We start from the raw sequence: 20,640 nt of genomic DNA on the forward strand, positions 1-20,640 counted from the left end.
AGTGCTTACTATGTGCCAAGCACTGTTCTTAGCACTGGGGTAGTACAAGGTAATCAGGTTGTCCCCAATTGGGGCTCACAGTATTAATCCCCATTTTACAGATGAGGTAACTGAGGCACAGAGAAGTTAAGTGACTTGCCGAAGGTCACATAGCTAACAAGTGGCAGAGCCAGGATTAGACCCCGCATCCTCCCACTCCCAAGCCTATGCCCTTGCCACTAAGCCACGCTGCTTAGGGAAGCTTCCCCATGATGGAGAGGGGGTTCCAAAGGCTGCACATGATTGAGGCTGTGGGGTGTGTTCTGGGGGAGGGAACAGTGCGAGGGGTGGGGAGGGGTTGGATGGGAGTGAGTTAATGGGGGCCGGCACGGGGGAAGGGAGACAAAGAATGGCGCAAGGACAGTTTGACGGGGATGGGGTGGGGCTGATGCAAGCCGTGAGGAGGGGTTGGATGGAGAAGGGGGATGGGGAGGTGTGGTGGGAGAGGAGGACTGGGATGGGCTGACTGGAGGAGGCAGATTGAGGGGTCATGGTGGGGTCAGTGAAGTTTAAGCACTGTAGGTGAGGTAATCGACAGCAATAACTAATTAATCCAGTGATAACCTGAGATGGTTGAATTGTTGCAGATCACTGGGTCCTTGAGAATAACCTTTACCCCAGGCAGAGAAGTCGCCGTGCAGCCCTACTGGATCTTCCTCACCCAGCTGTCTCTGGACATAAAGGAGGTACCCCTACCCTTTCCACTTGTTTCTAACTGCCCTAGGAGACTGCCTCCTCTAGCTAGAACCCCGAGGGGCTCTCACAGGACCCCACACTTCCCCACAAAAGCAACTGCTCCACCTGACTTTCCCATCTTGGTTGATAACACCATCTTCTTCCCTGTCCCAGAAGCCCACTAACTTGATGTCTTAGTGGGAAGCAATGTGGCCTAGTGGATAAAGCCCAGGATGGAGAGGCAGAGGACCTGGGCTCTAATCTAATCTAATCTCCTCCACTTGCCTGCTGTGCTACCTTTTGCAAATCACTTAACTTTTCTCTGCCTTTGTTTTCTCATCTGAAAAATGAGGGTTCAATACCTGTAGTCCCCCCTACTGAGACTGTGAGCCTTATATGGGATAGGGACTTTGTCCAACTTGATTATCTATCCCAGTGCTTGAGACATAGTAAGCACTTAACACGTCTGGCCTGGAAAGCCCTCCCTCCTCATATCCAACAGACAGTGACTCTTCCCCACAGCAAAGCCTTACTAAAGGCACACCTCCACTAAGAGGCCTTCCCTGACTAAACCTTCCTTTCCTCTTTTCCTTCTCCCTTCTGCATCACCCTGACTTGTTCTCTGTATTCATCCCCTCCTCCAGCCCCACAGCACTTAAGTATGTATCTCTAATTTATTTATTTATATTAATGTCTGTCTCCCCCTCTAGACTGTAAGATCGTTGTGGGCAGGGAATGTGTCTGTATTTGGTGCACTGTACTGTATCTGTTGCATATTATTATATATTATTGCATGCGATATACTTGTATTTTGTTGTACTGTACTCTCCCAAGTGCTTAGTATTGTGCCCTACACACAGTAAGTGCTCAATAAATACAGTTGACTGACTGACAACAAGTATCATAAGAAAACAGGAAGCAGGGAGGTCAGCAAGGAGGCTGATGCAGTAATCAAGATGGGAAATTAGTGTTTGGATCAGCAGGGTAGCAATAGGGTTAGAGGGGAAGAAGCAGATTCTAGAGATTTGTGATCAGCCTTCTCTCTGATCTCCCATCCTCATGTCTCTCTCCACTTCAATCCATACTTCATGCTGCTGCCCGGATTATCTTTGTCCAGAAACGCTCTGGGCATATCACTCCCCTCCTCAAAAATCTCCAGTGGCTACCAATCAACCTACGCATCAGGCAGAAACTCCTCACCCTCGGCTTCAAGGCTGTCCATCACCTCGCCCCCTCCTACCTCACCTCCCTTCTGTCCTTCTCCAGCCCAGCCCGCACCCTCCGCTCCTCCGCCACTAATCTCCTCACCGTACCTCGTTCTCGCCTGTCCCGCCATCGAACCCTGGCCCATGTCATCCCCTGGGCCTGGAATGCCCTCCCTCTGCCCATCTGACAAGCTAGCTCTCTTCCTCCCTTCAAGGCCCTATTGAGAGCTCACCTCCTCCAGGAGGCCTTCCCAGACTGAGCCCCTTCCTTCCTCTCCCCCTCGTCCCCCTCTCCATCCCCCCCCATCTTACCTCCTTCCCTTCCCCACGGCACCTGTATATATGTATATATGTTTGTACATATTTATTACTCTATTTATTTATTTTACTTGAACATATCTATTCTATTTTATTTTGTTAGTATGTTTGCTTTTGTTCTCTGTCTTCCCCTTTTAGACCGTGAGCCCACTGTTGGGTAGGGACTGTCTCTATATGTTGCCAATTTGTACTTCCCAAGTGCTTAGTACAGTGCTCTGCACATAGTAAGCGCTCAATAAATACGATTGATGATGATGATGATGATGAAGGTAGAACTGACAGGATTTGGTTCCAGCCCCAATTTCTCTTTCTCCCCTCCCTCCACCTTTTCTTCTCTCCCCTCCTACCCTGCTCTATTGGAAATCCCACCAGCTGCTCTCTGCCTGAACCCTGCTCATGTCTCTGAGAGGTAGTTCTTATGGCAGGGTGAAATATTTCACCCATCTCTGGACTTTCTCCTGACCATCTCTGACCTGTTTCATCCCCCAGGCCCAGCAATCAGGGAAAGGTACCAAGCCCAAATGGGAGAGAAATTCAGAATCCTACGAGACCGCAATTCTCGTCCTGGTGAGAGTGAGGCCTTACGACACAGATTCACCCGGTTGCTGTGCCTCCCTGAACACCGTCAGAGGGAAGAGAAAGAACATGAGCTGCTGGCCACAGGAGTGGATCATGCCAGGGCCATGGAGATACAGGGGCAGTTTGTGGAGGTGAATGCTTTATTCGATCCTGATCAGGAGAGAAGATTCCAGCCCAAAACCGTTGTGCTGCAGGGAGCTGCTGGGATAGGGAAAACGGTGCTGGCAAGAAAGGTCATGTTGGACTGGGCCGAAGGAAACTTCTATGAAGACGCATTCCATTACGTTTTCTACCTAAACTGCAGAGAAATGAACATACTGAGCGAGAGGAGTTTGGCTGATTTGATTTCCGTACATCTGGGTGACTCACAGGTTCCCTTTGACAAGATTATGTCCCAGCCAGGCAAACTCCTGTTCATCGTGGATGGCTTTGATGAACTGAAATGGGTCTTTGAAGAGCAGGAATCTGACCTGTGTCATGACTGGAGGGAGTCACGGCCAGTGCCAGTCTTAGTGAGCAGTCTACTGAGGAAGATCCTGCTTCCTGAGGCCTACTTGCTGATCACCTCTAGACTCACCGCGCTGGACACCCTCAACCGCTTATTGCTACATCCACGCCATGTGGAGATTCTGGGATTTTCTGCAGCTGACAGGAAGGAGTATTTCCGCAAATATTTCAGAGATGAGAATCAAGCCACGCAAGCCTTCAGCTTGGTTGAAGATAATGAAACTCTGTTCACCATGTGCTTCGTCCCACTGGTATGCTGGATTGTCTGCACGTGCCTGAAGCAGCAGCTGAAGCGTGGAGAAGATCTCACACAGACCTCCCGGACCACCACGGCCCTGTACGTCAGCTACCTGACAGCACTGTTCCCTGCTTCCCAGGACCATCCCGGTCAGGACCATCCACCGGGACCAATCCTGCGGAGGCTGTGCCATCTGGCCGCAGAGGGACTCTGGACCCGGAAGATCCTATTTGATGGAGATGACCTCAGGAAGCACGGTTTGTATGTGTCCGATGTCTCTCCTTTCCTGCAGATGAGCATTTTTCAGAAGGACATCGACTGTGAAAACTGCTATAGTTTCATTCACTTGAGTATCCAAGAGTTTTTTGCAGCGATGTTCTACACACTGGGGCCAGAGGAGGGGAGGATGAACTGTCCAGACCCTGACTTTGGAGATGTGAAGAAGTTGCTAGAAAAATACCGGAAAAGCCATGAGACGGGGTTTTTAACATTAACGGTGCGTTTCCTATTTGGCCTCTTAAATGAAGAGAGGGTGAAAATGCTGGAGAATAAATTCAACTGCAAAATTTCCCAGGAAATAAAAAGGGAATTACTGCATTGGAGTCAAAACCAATGTGAGTTCTTACAACAGGGAACACTGTTTGAGTGTTTGTATGAAATTCAGGAGGAGGAATTTGTTGCAAAGGTGATGGACCATTTCCAGGAAGTAGATGTGTGTTTTTTCACCAAAATGACCTTCCTGGCTTCTTCCTTCTGCCTGAAACAATGCCAAAATCTGAAGAAAATCAAAATAACTGCTGTCTATGAAGAGGAATCAAGACAAGCTACAGAACCTCAAACTGATGATCCGTAAGTCACACCACTCTCTCCTCCCTTTATCCTTTCCCAATTCCAAGAAGCAGTGTGGCCTAACAGAAAAAGAGCAGCAGCATGGCCTAGTGGCAAGGGTACAGGCTTGGGAATCAGAGGATGTGGGTTCTAATCCCAGCTTCGCCACTTGTCTGCTGTGTGACCTTGGGCATGACACTTCATTTCTCTGTGCCTCAATTCCCTCATCTGTAAAATGGGTATTAAGACTGTTAGCCCCACGTGGGACAACCTGATTAGATTACCCTGTATCTATCCCAGCATTTAGAACAGTGCTTGGCACATAGTAAGTACTAACAAACACCATAATTATTGTTATTATTATCATTATTATTTGGTAAGCACTTACTATGTGCCAGGAATTGTTCAAAGTGCTGGGGTAGATACAAGACAATCATGTTGGACATAGTCCCACAGAGGGCTCACCGTCTTATCTCCATTTTACAGAAGAGGAAACTGAGGCTCAGGAACTTAAGTGACTCGCCCAAGGTCACACAACAAACAGATGTTGGAGCTAGAATTAGAACCCAGGTCCTTCTGACTTGCAGGCCCATACTCTATCCACTAAGCCTTGCTGCTTCTCTTCTGTACTGTACTTTATCAGCTTCCACTGTTCTCCTTGTCTCCAGATTCTCCCCATTCTGGTCTACATTCCACTGTGGCACAGGGGCCACCTTCCTGGAACATCATGTGGCTCTCGACACCTCAAAAGTTTATAATGCACAAACTCCATATCGTCAACCTTCGTCACCTTAATCCATCTTTCATGTTGACTCTCTGCACTCAGCGCTTAGTACAGTGCTCTGCACATAGTAAGCGCTCAATAAATACGATTGATTGATTGATTGCACTCACTGCTCCCAACCTTGCTTGTTGTGCTCCCCCTTCCTCCTGGGCCTTGCTTTGGGCTCTACCACCTCCATGTCTGACTCATGCTCTTCCCCAACCTGGAATTTCCCCTCTTCTCTTTTTCCCTCAAACACCCCCTGATCGGCCAGACGACGACACTCCCCAACTTCAAAGACCTCCTAAAAGCCCACCTCCTCCAGGAAGCATTCTCCCATTAATTAATTAATTAAGCATTCTCCCTCTCACAATAGCTCAATTGCATCAACTCAACCTTCACCTTTAGATATTTTGTTCCTAATCCCCAGGACTTTATAGGTATATATCTTATTTACCTATTTATATACTTATTTGTACATTCAATTATTGATTCACCTATTTCATCCTTGAGGAGGTTAGCATAGACTGAGGTTTTGATACGGGCAAAAGCTCAGCTCCCCAGATCATTCCAGCTCATGGCTTACTAAAAATTCTGGTATTTGCTAAGCGCGTAATATGTGCCAAGCACTGTACTACACACTGGGGTGAATACCAGCAAATCTGGTTGGACACATTCCCTGCCCCACGTGGGGCTCACAGTCTCCATCCCCATTTTACAGATGAGGTAACTGAGGCACAAAGAATAATAATAATGATGATAGTATTAAGCCCTTAATACATGCCAAGCACTCCTAAGCGCTGAGGTAGATGCAAGGTAATGAGGTTGTCCCACGTGGGGCTCACAGTCTTAATCCCCATTTTACAGATGAGGTAACTGAGGCACAGAGAAGTTAAGTGACTTGTCTAAAGTCACACAGCTGACAAGTGACAGAGTTGGGATTAGAACCCTTGGCCTCTGACTCCCAAGCCCGTTCTCTTTCCAGTAAGCCATGCTGCTTACTACCTTGCCCACCTCCTGCCAGGGTCCCAATGTGCCACCCACCAGTGAAAGCAGTGAAGGGAGCAAGAGGCACAGACCCCCATCATATGCCCTCTTCCCTGGGGTCTGATCCAGAAACCTCTCTCCCTTCCCCTTTCCACTTCTTGACCTTCCCTCTACTCCATTTCTGCCCTCTTCCCATTTCCTTTGAACACAGCAGTGTAGCCTAGTGGAAAAAGCCCCAGCCTAGAAAAGTCAGAGGACCTAGATTCTAATCCCAGGTCTGCCACATGTCTGCTTTGTGACCTTGGGCAATTCACTTCACTTCTGTATGCCTCAGTTCCCTCATCTGTACTGTGAGCTTCCCTTGGGACACAGAATGTATCCAACCTGTTTATCTTGCATCTGCCCCAGTGCTTAATACAGTGCTGGCCCAAAGTAAGCACTTAACAAATACCAGTTCTTAGTAGGAGGAGGAGGAGGAGGTAGAGGATGAGAAGGAGGAGGAGGAAGAGTGGCAGTAGTCTAAGTATTCAGTACACACTTGGTGTGGTCCATGACACTAGGCGCCTGGAAGTACAGAAAACTAGGTGACGTTTCTTGTGTACAAGAAGCTTCCGCTCTATCGGGGTGGTAGATGGAAGAAACTATAACAGGAGAGGTCAAAATTAATGAACAAAGCACCCATATATGTGAGTGCTGAGGAGGGTGTAAATAAACCCATAAGTGCTAGTTGGCTGAAGGGGTGATATGGGTCAGAGTGCTGGGAGAATAATCGGGAAAGGCTTTTTGGAGGAAGTGGGATTTTAAGAGAGATTTGAATGAAGACTGTAAGCTCCTTGTGAACAGGGATAGCGTCTACAAACCCTGTTGTATTGTACTTTCCCAAGCATTTAATACAGTACTCTGTACATAGTGAGCCCTCAATAAATATCATTGATTGATTGATTGATTGAGAGAGCTGTGATGTATTTGATGTGGGGAGGGAGTTCCAAGCTGGGAGAACGGTGTGAGTGAGGGAATAGATGTGGAAAAGTTGAGAATGAGGGACACCTAGAAGGTCAACTTGGAGGAGTAAAGTCAGATTGTTGGGGAATAGTAGTAGAGGAGAGCAGGTAGGTAAGGCCAGGCCACGTGGTGGAGAGCTTGGAAGTCAACTGTAAGGAGTTTCTGTATAATACAAAGAGTCACAGGAATCCAGTTGTAAGCTCTCTGAGGGCAAGGATTGTTTCTACTAACTGTGGTACTCTCCCAAGCACCTAGTACAGTGCTTTGCACATAGCGGGTGCTCATTAAATACTGGTAGAGTCTAATGGAGTCTCCATTTAGGAATGCCAAGTGAAATTCCAGGACTGAGAACCTGCATGAAAGGATTGATTCAAGGGTTAAGGTTTGTGTGGTCCCATGTCCCCTGCCCATTATGTTCTTGCTGCTCTTTGAAGCTCTAAATCCTGCAGATTGATGAATTGTAAAAGTTCTGTGTTTCATGGCAGTCTGCATTCCCTTGGATCGATTCCACTTTGGTATATCCCACCAACTGTCACCTGGGTTCTTTACCTCGATTTGCCTTTCACAGTGCAGGTTTTTGAAAGCCCTGCTCTTGTCTATGTCGATCAGTCCATCAGTGGTATTTACTGAGTACTTAATATGTGCAGTCAGTTGATTGATCAGTAATATTTATTGAGTGCTTAATGTGTGCAGAGAACTGTACTAAGCACTTGGGAGAGTCCACTACAGTTGGTAGACACAATCCCTGACCTTGATGAGCTTACAGATATTACAGATGGTGCAGTAGATAGATGTTTTGCAGCAAGGAAGTGTTTTATCTCTGAAGCCCCTGTGTCAGTCTGATGCTGGTGACTGCTGTTGCCTATCCTCAAGTTCTTAATGCTACCTGGAAGATGGGGTCACAGAGAAATGTCCATTTGCTCTTTGTGTTGGGGACTGTGCTTGGCATTTTGGGTTGCCAGTGGGCTGTTGTGCTGATGCTGCAGAACTTGTGTTGTAGACTGTAAGTGTTTTGTGGGCAGGGATCATGTCTACCAACTCCACCATATTGTACTCTCCCAAGAGCTCAGTAAGGTGCTCTGCAAAAAGTAAGCACTCAGTAAATATTAGAGAAGCAGCGTGGCTTAGTGAAAAGAACCCGGGCTTGGGAGTCAGAGGTCAAGGGTTAAAATCCTGGCTCTGACACTTATCTGCTGTATAACTTTGGGCAAGTCACCTAACTTCTCTGTGCCTCAGTTACCTCATCTGCAAAATGGGGTTTAATCAATCAATCGTATTTATTGAGCGCTTACTGTGTGCAGAGCACTGTACTAAGCGCTTGGGAAGTACAAGCTGGCAACATATAGAGACAGTCCCTACCCAACAGTGGTTTCACAGTCTAGAAGTGGGCTCACAGTCATTTAAGACTGTGAGCCCTACGTGTGACAACCTCCTTACCTTATATCTACCCCAGCACTTAGAACAGTGCTTGGAATATAGTAAGTGCTTAACATATACCATAATTATTACTATTATTATTGATGTATTGATTGATTGTGAGACTGCAGCAGCCAGGTGTTCCACCTGTTCTAGGTGTGGCTGCTCTGATCACATGGCTTCAACTACCACTTCAATGCAATTGAAAACCAAATCTACATTTCCAGTCCTGATAATAATAATAATAATGATAATAATAATAATAATAATAATAACTATTATTATTATTATTATTATGGTATTTGTTAATGGTTATGGTATAGCTACCTGGGGTAGCTATAATCAAATCAGGTTGGACACAGTACTGTCCCACGTGGGGCTTACAGTCTCAGTCCCCATTTTATAGATGAGGTAACTGAAGCTCAGAGAAGTAAAGTGACTTGCCTAGGGTCACACTGCAGGCAAGTGGCAGATCCGGTATTAGAACCCCTAAACTTCTGATTCCCAGGCTCATGCTTTTATCCACTACATCATGCTGTTTCTCCCTCACTGCATTCTCCCATTTCCTCTAGGCTTCAAAACATCTCTGCTTGAATGTCCACCTGTCACCTCAAGCTTAACATGACTAAAAGAGAACGCCTTATCTTCTCACCCAAATCCTGTCCTCCCCCTGACTTTCTCATCACTATAAACAGCACCACCATTCTTCCTGTCAAACCAACCCGTAGCCTTGGTGTCATCCTTGACTTCTCTTTCAACTCACATATTCAGTCCATCACTAAATCAAAACACAGCTAAAATTCACCCTTTCCTTTACATCTAAACTGCTTCCAAGTTAATACAATCACATCCTATCCCACCTGGACTACTGTATCAGCCTCCTTGCTGACCTTCTGCCTCTCCCCACTCCAGTCCACACTTCACTCTGCTGCCCAGATCATTTTTCTCCAAATCATTCAGGACATGTCACCCCGCTCCTCAAAAAACTCCAGTGGTTGCCCTTCCACCTCCACATCAAACAAAAGCTCCTCATGATTGGTTTTAAAGCACTCCATCACCTCATCCCATCCTACCTCACCTGCTTCTCTCTTTCTAAAATCAGGCCCATACACTAAGCTCCTCTAATGCTAACCTTCTCACTGGGCTGTGATCTCACCTGTCTCTCCACCAACCCCTAGCCCCTTTCCTGCCACTGGCCTGGAACGCCCTCCCTCCTCTAAGCTGACAGACAATTACTGCCTCCCCTTCAAAGCTTTATTGAAGGCACATCTCCTCCATAAGGCTTTCCCAGACTAAGCCATATGTTTTCTCATCTTGTACTCCCTTCTGTGTCACCCTGATTTTCTCCCTTTACTATTCCCCATTCTCAGCCCCACAGCAATTATGTACATATCTGTAATTGTATTTATTTGTACTGATGTCTGTCTCCCCGGCTGTAGACTGCAAACTCGGTGTGGGCAGGGAATGTCACTGTTTATTGTTGTATTGTACTTTCCCAAGCACTTAGTACTGTGTTCTGCACACAGTAAGCAATCAATAAATGATTGATTGAATGAATGAAGGAATACTGGTCTCCCAGCCTCCTGCCTCTCCCTAATCCAGTCCATACCCCATTCCAGTCCATACTTCACTCTGCTGCCCAGATAATTTTTCTACAAAATGTTCAGGACATGTTTCCCCACTCCTCAAACTCCAGTGGATGCTCATCTACCTCAAGAAAGAAAACTCTTCACCACCGGCTTTAAAGCACTTAATCACCTTGCTCCCTCCAACCTCACCCCGCTACTCTCCTACTACAACCCAACCCTCACACTTCGCTTCTATAATGCTAACCTTATCACTGTACCTCAATCTCATCCATCTCATGGCCGACCCCTCACCCACATCTTGCCTCTGTCCTGGAATGTCTCCCTTCCTCAAATCTGACAGATAATTATTACTCTCCCTGCCTTCAAGGCCTTATTGAAGGCACATCTCCTTCCAAGAGGTCTTCCCTGACTATGCCCTCTTTTCCTCTTCTTCCGCTACCTTCTGCATCTCCCTGACTTGTTCTCTTTTTTCATCTCCCCTCTCAGACCCACAGCACTTATGTACATACCTGTGATTTATTTATTAATATTAATGTCTCTCTCCCCCTCTAGCCTTTTAGCTTGTTATGGTCAGAGAATGTTTTCATTGTTATATTGTACTCTCCCAAACACTTAGGACTGTGCAGTGCACACAGTAAGTGCTCAATAAATACAAATTAAATGAATGATTAAATGATCTCTGCACAAGGTAGGCATCCTGTACAGTCTTGCACACAGTGTTGCCCAGGACAGGGCCCCATACACTGCCAGTATTCAGTCAGTTCTGATGTTGAGTACAGTGTTGATGATTTCTCTATCTTCCTCTCTTGCAGGGAGAACAAAAGTTCTTTCAACTTTACTTGCTGGACAAATCTTCTCTCTGTGCTCAGCACCAACCAGAGCCTGACAGAACTGAGCCTGCGTTTTCCTCAAATCGATGACTTGACAATGCTGGTTCTCTGTGATGGGCTGAAACAACCAAACTGCAGACTACAGAAACTGATGTGAGTGTGAGCCAGTTTTTCTCAGGCAGAAGCTGCCCTCTGACTTGGGGCTGGAGGCCAAAGGGCTGGGTATGGGAGAAAGTGACCAGTGTGCCTATTGGTGGGGTTTGTGTCTCCCATCCTGCCTGATTTTCTGTCCTCCACGTGGGAAGAACACTGTCCCCTGGCCTGCCCATCTTTGCCTCACAAAAAACAGGGTGACTTTAGGGATTCCCCTGCACTGCAGTGCAGTGAACCTGGGCATCCTACCCTCACTACACATACCTAGCTGTTTTCATATAATAATAATACTAATAACATGAAGAAGAATATTTAAGTGCTTACCACATGCTAAGCACTGTTCTAAGCACTAGGGTAGATACAAGGTTATCAGGTTGTAGAGTCCCTGTCCTCCATGGGTCTCACAGTCAAGGTAAGAGGCCATAGGATTTAATCCTCATTAGGTGAGGAAACTGAGGCTAAGAGAAGTTAAATCCCTTGACCAAGGGCATTCAGAGGACATATGGCAGAGCTGGGAATAGAACCCAGGTCCTCTGACTCCCAGTCCAGTGCTCTTTTCACTGGACCAAGCTGCTTCTCTCAAAGAAGTGAACACTGATGATGTTCCAGAACTCTACTGCCTGTGATCTCATCTTGCCATTTGCCATTGACTCTGGCCCATCAGCGACACTGGTGGAACTGGTGGAGGAGCTGGATGCGGTGTCAGTGTGGGGTCCAGGTCCCCCAGCAGGAGAGAAGCCTTCAGCCTTGATAACCTGGTAACAGCACTCCAGCTCAGGAGACCTTTAGTAGGCTCTGGGACCTGATACCACGCTGCTGCCACACTCTGTTTGACTGTCTTTCCGAGGATGAGCTGGCCTTCTTGATTCTCTTTCTGCCCAAGGGAGGCATTCAGTAAATACTACTGATTGATGAATTGTTAGGAAGAGTGAGGGGCCCAGAGCCCCTAGTCTTGCCTGGTCCCATCTCTGACATCCATCTCTGAGACCCCTGCGTGGCCCCCAGCTATGGCTCAGCTCTGCAGGGGGCCATGGACTGGGGCTGCCTCCCTTCTGCCCGTGGCCCCTTCTCCAGATCCAGGCCCAGTGCCCAGTGTCCCTCCATTCCCTGTGCGTGGGGGCTGGCAGCCCAGGGTTCCTTGCAGGGCAGCTGACTGGGATAGGGGCAGAGGAACGGATGCTGGGGTGGGAGAGGAGGCACTTGGGAAGTAGAGGGGGGACAGGGCGGACAGGAGGGTGAGGCTGTTGGGGTGAGGGTTAGAGTAATTCCTCAAGAGATTTTTGGACAGGAATGAGCCCTAGGGGCTGAATGCAGCATTTGGCTGGATGTGTTTCTTGCAGGTTGGAACGATGCCATCTCACTGCTGCCTGCTGTCCACATCTTGCCTCTGCTCTCATTAGAAACCAGAACCTGATTCATCTAGACCTGACAGGAAACAACCTGGGAGATGGAGGGGCCAAACTGGTGTTTGAGGCCCTGCGGCATGCAAACTGTCACCTGCAATCACTGCGGTAAGTTCCTCTGGTGTTCTTTTTATTATTATTATTATCGTTGATTATTATTAATAATAATAATGATAGTTGTATTTGTTAAGCACATACTATGTGCTATGCACTGTACTAAGCACTGGGGTAAATACAGTGCAATCAAATCAGACACAGTTTCTGCTCTTATGGGGCTCACAATCTAAGGGGGAAGGAGAACAGGTATTTCATCTCATTTTATAGAAGATAAAGAAACTGAGGCCCAGAGAAATTAAATAACTTGCCCAAGGTCACACAGCAGGCAAGTAGCAGAGCCAGGATTGGAACCCAGGTCTTCTGACCCCAGGCCTGTGCTCTCCCCGCTAGACCACTCTGCAGTCCTACATATGATTGTACTGTGGCGGTAGGGTAGCCTCTGTCTGTGGGGAGAGAGATTAGCTGAGAGTAGATAGTAATCAGTCAGCCAGTCAATGGTATTTACTAAGCATTTACCGTGCGATGAGCACTGTACTAAGTGCTTAGGGGAGTATAATACAACAGTGTTGGTAGATGCCATCCCTGCTCACAAAGAGCTTACAGTGCTTAGTAGGCAATTATAATAATAATAATAATAATAATAATAATAACAATAGCAACAACAACAATGTTAAATAATAATAAAAGAGAAAATAAATAAATTCCAGACCTGAAAATAAATTACAAATGAATCTGCACATAAATTCTGTGGGGCTGCAGTTGTGGTGAACATTAAAGTGCTTCTGCTATATTGTTGTGTTTTACTCTCCCAAGCACATAGTATAATACCCTGCACACAGTAAGCACTCAATAAATACAATTGATTGATTGATAGGTGACACAGAAGGTGGGTGAATATGGGAAATGAGGGCTTACTCAGGGAAGACCTCTAGGGAAGGCTTCAAAACTCACCCCACCCCCAGCTGTAGACCACTTTTGTACGTATCCTTGTACTCTGTGATTTCTCCTATTTGTAATTTATTTCAGTGTCTGTCTCCAACTCTAGACTATATGTTCCTTTTGGGCAGGGATCATGCCCGCCAATTCTGGTGTATTATAATTAATGATAATGATTATGACACTTATTATGTGCTTACTACTACTACTACTAACAATAATAATAATACGTGCCAACCACTATACTGAGTGCTGATAAGAAAAGACAGTCCCTGTCCCAACTGGGACTCACAGTCTAAGGGAAGGGTGAACAGGTATTTAGATATGAGGAAATTGAGGCCCAGGGAAATGAAGTGACTCATCAAGAGACTTAAGTGTAAGTGTATTTTACTTTTCCAAGCACTTAGTACAGTGCTCTGCACACAATACATGCTCAATAAATGCCATTGGTTGATTAAGAAAAGCAAAAGATTGATGGATTAAGCAAAAGATCAGATAGTGACAATTATTGAGGTGTCTTCCAGCTCCCCATTGCAGATGAATTCCAAGCCAGAGTCCTCCTGATTAATTCTTAAAGGCTTTCATCATCGGGACGCTAGCAGAATCACCGTGTGGCTTCAGACTGCAGCGTGGCCCAGTGGCCACAATTTTTCCAGCACATCAGATCCACGAGAAATGCAGAGAAAGGCGCCAGAAGCTCTACACCACTGTCACAGAGCTTCCAAAAACATTTGATTTAATCAGTCTAGCTGGACTCTGGAAATCACTAAGCAAATTTGGCTCCCCTAAAAAGTTAATTGAGACTTTGAGACGGTGGCCTGGTGGCATGGTTGACTGGGTCAGATAGGCTAGAGGATGAAACAAGAGACCTCCACACACCTGTAGAATATACTATTATCAATCAATCAATCAATTATATTTATTGAGTGCTTACTGGGTGCACAGCACTGTACTTAGTGCTTGGGAGAGTACAATACAACAGCATTGGTAGACATGTTCCTTGCCCACAAGGAGCTTACACTGTAGGGGGGAGACAGACGTTAATAGAACTAAATAAATTAGTGTTATATCCATAAGTGTTATGGAACTGAAAGGGGGGTGAATATCAAATGCCCTCAGATACTGATCCAAGTGAGTAGACAATGAAGAATGGAGAGGGAGTCTGGGAAAAGAGGGCTTCATCTGCACATAATAAGTGCTCAACAAATTCCACTGGTCAACTGAGAATGTGAAGACTTCGTTGTCGGGAAGTTTAGCCTGCCCAGCCCCTTTCCTCTGTGAATATTATTAGAAAGGTACACTTAGTACTGATCCAATGAGCTTGGAGGGCCTGGCCGGGGTCAGAATCCACCTGTCCTTCCTGCCCCGGGAAATTCCCGAGTTTAGATCTTTCCAGGAACACTCCTGGGGCGTGGTCACTGTCCAGATTTCCGCCTTCCTGCTCTTGTCCTGTGAGCCAAACAGACGTTTGTTTCCTCACATGGGTACCTGGCACAGAGTCCAGATGGACTTTCAGTCTCTCCAGCAGCAACGTCTCTCTCCCGCTTTTGATCCTGATCCATCTGGTCAGAATCAGGCTTAGGCTGAGAGGCCACTGCTGGGCAGGGGGACAAAAGATGGGAAGGAGGAGGTGGGAAGAGAGTGGGGAAGGTTTGAGGCCATTATTATTAATAATAATTAAATAATAATAACAATAATAATAATGGTATTTGTTAAGCACCTACTATGTGCTAAGTGCTGGGATAGATACAAGGTAATCTGGTTGTCCCACATGGGGCACACAGTCTTAATCCCCATTTTCCAGATGTGGTAACTGAGGCACAGAGAAGTTAAGTGGCTTGCCCAAAGTCACACGGCAGATAAGTGGCAGAGCCAGGATTAGAACCCACGTCCTCTGACTCCCAAGCCTGTACTCCTTCCACTAAGCCACCCTGCTTCCATGTTACTGCTTGGGGCCCTGAGGGGTTGTGGTTGTCAGCACCACCTCAGGGAGCAGTGTGGCCTAGTGGAAAGAGCGTGGGCTTGGGAGATGGAAGACCTGGGTTTTAATCGTGGCTCTTCCACTTGACTGCTGTGCAGCCTTGAGCAAGTCACTTAACTTCTCTGTGCCTCACTTCCCTCTTCGGCAAAATGAGGATTCAATATCTGTTCTCCCTCCTACTTAGACTGTGAACCCCATGTTGGACAGGGTTATCTTGCATCTGCTGCCCCAGTGCTTGGCACAGTGCTTGGCACATAGTAGGTGCTTAACAAATACCACAGTTATTCTTAGTCTTATTTTTAGGGAGAAAGAGGGAAGGGTTGAGTCACAGCTACTGACCAGGCCTTCATTCCTCGGGGGTCTCCTACAGGTTGGAAGACTGCAGTCTCACAGCTGCCTGTTGTAGGGATCTCTGCTCCGCTCTCACCAGTAACAGGAACCTGATTTATTTGCACCTTGGAAGAAATGAGCTGGGGGACACAGGGGTGACGGCGCTGTGTGAAGCCTTGAAGACCCCGAGCTGCTCCCTGCGGTCACTGTGGTAAGTGTCTCCCCATGCCCCCACGGTTGGTTCCCCCAGTTTCCTGCCTGCAGGTAGGTCTCCTGATGGGCAGCTGTGAGGAGGACAGTATCTCCCGGGGCGGGGGACAGGATGGAAGCTGAGTGGAAACTGTGGGCCCAGCATTTTGGTGCCCATTACAGTACTATGCCTTCCAACCCCATCCACTGCTCTCAGACTTGCTCCCCAGACCAACCCTTCCCCCTCCCCCTCTCCACAGCAGCCAATTTTCTGACCCCTAGGAGGAAATAAAACTATAGAAACTTCAATTTCGAGGGGCGGGGCTGTGGGCTGAGGGAGTTGGTGTCTGTCCTCCTCTTCCTCTTCTTCCTTTCCTCTTCTGCCCCCTTCCTCAGCCTGGGCTACCCATTTTATCCATCAGCCCTCTTCACCCACAAGTCTCCATCTTGCTCTCTTTATTCTTGCCTAAGCCAACTTTCTAGCCACTTTCCCAACCAATTAATGGTATTTATTGAGTGCTCACTGTGTGCACAGCACTGTTCTAAGTGCTTGGGTAAGTACAATACAACAGTTGATAGACATGTTCCCTGTAAAAAGGAGCTTAGAGTCTACAGAGAGTTTACAATCCCACACTCCTAGTTCTCCCACCTCCATCCTCTCACTCCTGCTATCACTTTGGCCTAGAAGCCCACCCCCCACCCCCCCGCCCAACCCTACATCCAACAGCCCCCAGCCACAGTGAGCACTTATAGATTTGATTTTACCCTCCCTTAGCACCTCTGTACACCTGAGAAGTATTATAACCAAGTGAAACAAGCCTGGACCTGGGAGCCAGAAGATTTGGGTTCTAATTCCAACTCTGCTACTTGCCTGCTGGGTGACCTGGGGAAAGTCACTTCATTCCTTCATTCATTCAATCGTATTTATTAAGCGCTTACTGCATGCAGAGCACTGTACTAAGCGCTTGGGAAGTACAAGTTGGCAACATACAGAGACGGTCCCTACCCAACAACGGGCTCACAGTCTAGAACGGGGGGACAGACAACAAAACAAAACATGTGGACAGGTATCAAGTCATCAAAATAAATAGAAATAAAGCTAGATGCACATCATTAACAGAATAAATAGAATAGTGGACAAGTACAAGTAAAATAAATACAGTAATAAATCTGTTCTCTGGGCCTCAGTTTCCTCATCTGTAAAATAGGGATTCAGTACCTACTCTTCCTTTCACTTAGACAGTGGCCACATGTGGGACTGTAGCCAATTTGAAAACCTTGCATTTACCCCAACAGTTAGCACAGTGCTTGGTTTAACGAATATCATTATTCATATTAATTGTTGTGTAATCGATTGTCTGGTCAATTTATTTATTCTGACTACCCCACGTTTATGACTGTCTCCTCCATTCAAGGGGAACAGGCAAAGAACGAGGCTTGGGCTTCTGTTGGATTTTCTCAAGTGCTTTGGGTAGTGTGTTGCATCCAGTGGGAGCTTAGTACATACCTTTACTCCTCCTCCTCTTCTTCTTCCTCCTCCTCCTCCTCCTCCTCTGGCCAGGCCCAGTGGATTGGGGAGCCTCTGTGGCCCCAATCTGAGAACCTCCCACCCCTTTCCCAAGAGCTGGTGGGGTGGATAAGGTGTGGGGTGGGGATCATGTGGAGGAATGGGGCCCCCAGGGCATAGAGCCAGACAGGAAAGGAGAGAGGTCATGGGCAACTATGTTGACCGGCAGGCTGGAAGTGGTGGTAGCGGGGAGGGAGGCTGAAGCTAAGGGAGGGCCCATGGAGCCAGGGAAAGGGGCCCTTTTTGTTCTTGTTAGTATCCTGAGCCCTCCAACTCTGTACTCAGCTCTGAGGAAAGGCAGGGACCATTTATTCAGACAAAGTTCTGGCCCACTGGGGGCACCCAATCTAAAATTAGCTCTAGATCCATTGTGAAAGATGCAGCATAATAACTAAAGCAAAACAATACATTCTTGTCCAAAATAACAGTCCAGGTGCTGGACATTATGGCTAATGGATGTTTCCTGGTTTTGCTGTCTGTCCAGTCCAGCAAACATGACCACCACTCACCACCACCACCCCCGCCACGCACCCCCTCCCTCCCCCCACATGCAAACCTTTAGCACTTCTGCTAGAGACCAGCCCAGGGAACTGGACTTTCCTTGCAAAGGACTGTGGAGGGGAGAGAGGGGAGGAAGAAGCTCAGGGTCACTCACCAGCCCCTGGACCCCTATCGGGAAGGGCTGGGCCACGTGGCTACAGCTCCAGGTCACCGCCTCTGCCCAGGAGAGGAGGACCAGGCATGAACCAAGGAGACGAGTATGGTCACGGCCTCGCCGGGGTCTCTCTGTCAGGATGCAGGACTGCGGTCTCACTGACGCCTGTTGTCCGAATCTCGCATCTGTTCTGCGCTGCAACCAGAACCTGGTACAACTCAAACTGTGGGGAAATGACCTGAAAGACAGCGGGGTGGACATGCTCTCTGGAAGCTTGAGGGCCCCTCAATGCCGCCTCCAGGAACTGGGGTAAGACCTCCGAATGATCTTTCTTGTCCGACTGGTGGTGGAGTCCACAGCTCTCGCTCAGGTGCCTTTGTGGGGAAACTCTGCTGCCCCCTAGTGGCTGGGACCTGTGCTCCCGGATTGCTAGGTGAATCTAAGCTCTCCCACGCTCACTCACCAGCATCAATCATCATCATCATCATCAATGTAATTTATTGAGCGCTTAATGTGTGCAGAGCCCTGTACTAAGCGTTTGGGAGATTACAACAGAGCTGGTAGACAAGTTCCCTGCCCACAATCAGCTGGATGGAGTTATGATGACAAGTTCTGTGCCTGGGACTGTCAGTCAGTCACCTGCCCTCCGCCAGGACTTAGTGTCCCAGCTGAGCATCAGAGTGTGAAGTATGGGCCTTGGAGGGGAGAGGCTAAAAGCTGGGCTCAGTATGGATAGAGAGGGGAGAGATGCCTGATTACCATATCAGCTTCTTTGCTGACCTCCCAGCCTCTGTCTCTCCACATTCCAGTCAATACTTCACTCTGCTGCCCTGATCATTTGTCTACAAAAATGTTCAGGACATGTTTCCCCACTCCTCAAGAAACTCCAGTGATTTCCCATTCACTTCCACATCAAACAAAAACCCCTCGTTATTGGCTTTAAAGCACTCAATTACCTTGCCTCTCCTACCTTACCACTCTCCTACTACAACCCAGGCCACACACTTCACTCCTCTAATGCTAACCTTCTCATTATGCCTTGATCTCGTCTACCTCGATGCGATGACCCCTCACCCATGTCCTGCCTCTGACCTGGAACACCCTGCCTCCTCAAATCCAACAATGTCTCCCCTACTTCAAAGCCTTATTGAAGGCATAACTCCTCCAAAAGAACTTCCTTGACTAAGCCCCCTTTTCCTCTTCTCCACTGCCCTGACTTGCTCTTTTTGTCCCCCCTCCCAGTCCCAAAGCACCTATGTACATATCTGTAATTTTCTTATTTATATTAATTTCTGTCTCCCCCTCTCTAGACTGTAAACTCTATGTGGGCAGGGAATGTGTCTGTTTATTGTTGTTTTGTACTCTCCCAAGTGCTTAGAACAGTGCTCTACACACAGTAAATGATCAATAAATATGATTGATTGAATGAATGAATGAATGAATGAATGAATGAATGAGAGTCTGGGGGCCAGGTGCAGTATGGACTGAGAGAGGTGAGTCCAGGGGCCAGGTTCAGTATATACAGAGAAAGGAGAGTCTGTGGGCCAGGTGCATTTTGGATGGAGAAGGGGGAGTCTCAGGACTGGGTGCAGTATGGACTGGAGAGGGGAGAATCTGGGAGTAGGTATGAGGTCTGGTGAAGCTCTGAAACTCAGACAGGGGAACTGGGACAGAGGGAGGCCCCAAGAGAGGTGCATAATGAGGCCCAGATTGGGGCCAGGAGAAAGAGGCTCATAGTGAGGCCTAGAGCGTGGCCCCAAAATGAACCCTGTAGTAAGGCCCAAAGTGAGATCCCAGAGTGCAGCCCAGAGCAAGGCCCCAAATTGAGGCCCAACTGAGGCCCAGAGTGAGATCCCAGAGTGAGGCCCAGAGCACTGTCCTAAAATGAGGTCCAGAGAGAAATTAGAGCAAGGCCCAAAGTGAGGTCTCAAAATGAGACTCAGATTGAGACCCCAGAGTGAGATCCCAGAGCGAGGCCCAGAGCAAGGCCACAGAACAAGTTCCAGAGCAAGGTCCAAAACTGAGGCAGAGAGTGAGGTCACGGAACAAGGCCCAGAGTAAAGCCCAGAGAGAGACTCGAGAGTGAGGCCTCAGAATAAGACCCAGGGCAAGCCCCCAGAGTGAAACCCAGAGCAAGACTCCAGAGAAAGGCTGAGAGAGGCTCACAGCAGCTTTCCTACCTGCTAAAGCTTGATGCAGCTTACTTTCACCTCTGCATCTGTCCAGACAGAGTTCCAGGGATAGCCTGTAACGCCAATCCCAGTTTCTTGAATGCCTGCCATTTCCACATTCTGCTCAGGGAAGCTGGGTGACTTGGGAGGGACGTGCAACTGAGCTGAGGAACAACCTGTCCCTGATGCTGGGACCACCGCAGAGGAGGGAAGGGGAGAACC

General features: G+C 47.7%; 2 protein-coding genes across 6 annotated transcripts in view; one reads left to right on the plus strand and one right to left on the minus strand.

Moving 5' to 3' along the window:
* LOC119944472 (NACHT, LRR and PYD domains-containing protein 3-like) overlaps positions 1–20,640 on the plus strand; it is a 29,750-nt gene that overhangs the window by 6,565 nt on the left and 2,545 nt on the right. Inside the window, exons 2-9 of the mRNA XM_038765422.1 lie at positions 627–725; positions 2,727–4,410; positions 10,959–11,129; positions 12,470–12,640; positions 15,877–16,047; positions 16,087–16,100; positions 17,648–17,652; positions 18,273–18,556. Coding sequence (XP_038621350.1) covers positions 627–725; positions 2,727–4,410; positions 10,959–11,129; positions 12,470–12,640; positions 15,877–16,047; positions 16,087–16,100; positions 17,648–17,652; positions 18,273–18,556 — 2,599 coding nt within the window. The remainder of the gene's footprint in view (positions 1–626; positions 726–2,726; positions 4,411–10,958; positions 11,130–12,469; positions 12,641–15,876; positions 16,048–16,086; positions 16,101–17,647; positions 17,653–18,272; positions 18,557–20,640) is intronic.
* Positions 3,991–20,640, minus strand: part of CLEC2L (C-type lectin domain family 2 member L) — a 37,302-nt gene continuing 20,652 nt past the window's right edge. Inside the window, exons 6-8 of one of the 5 annotated variants that reach the window (XR_005448447.1) lie at positions 18,248–18,485; positions 15,846–15,976; positions 14,523–15,119 (exon numbers count right to left, since the gene is read on the minus strand). The gene's annotated coding sequence lies outside the window, so the exon portion shown is untranslated. Of the gene's footprint in view, positions 4,010–14,522; positions 15,120–15,804; positions 15,977–18,156; positions 18,486–20,640 lie in introns of those variants that run through there. The other 4 variants (XR_005448446.1, XR_005448449.1, XR_005448448.1 and 1 more) reach the window with 4 other exon arrangements.

Source organism: Tachyglossus aculeatus, chromosome 2, assembly GCF_015852505.1.
Source record: "Tachyglossus aculeatus isolate mTacAcu1 chromosome 2, mTacAcu1.pri, whole genome shotgun sequence".
In the NCBI taxonomy this organism is placed as follows: Eukaryota; Metazoa; Chordata; class Mammalia; order Monotremata; family Tachyglossidae; genus Tachyglossus; species Tachyglossus aculeatus.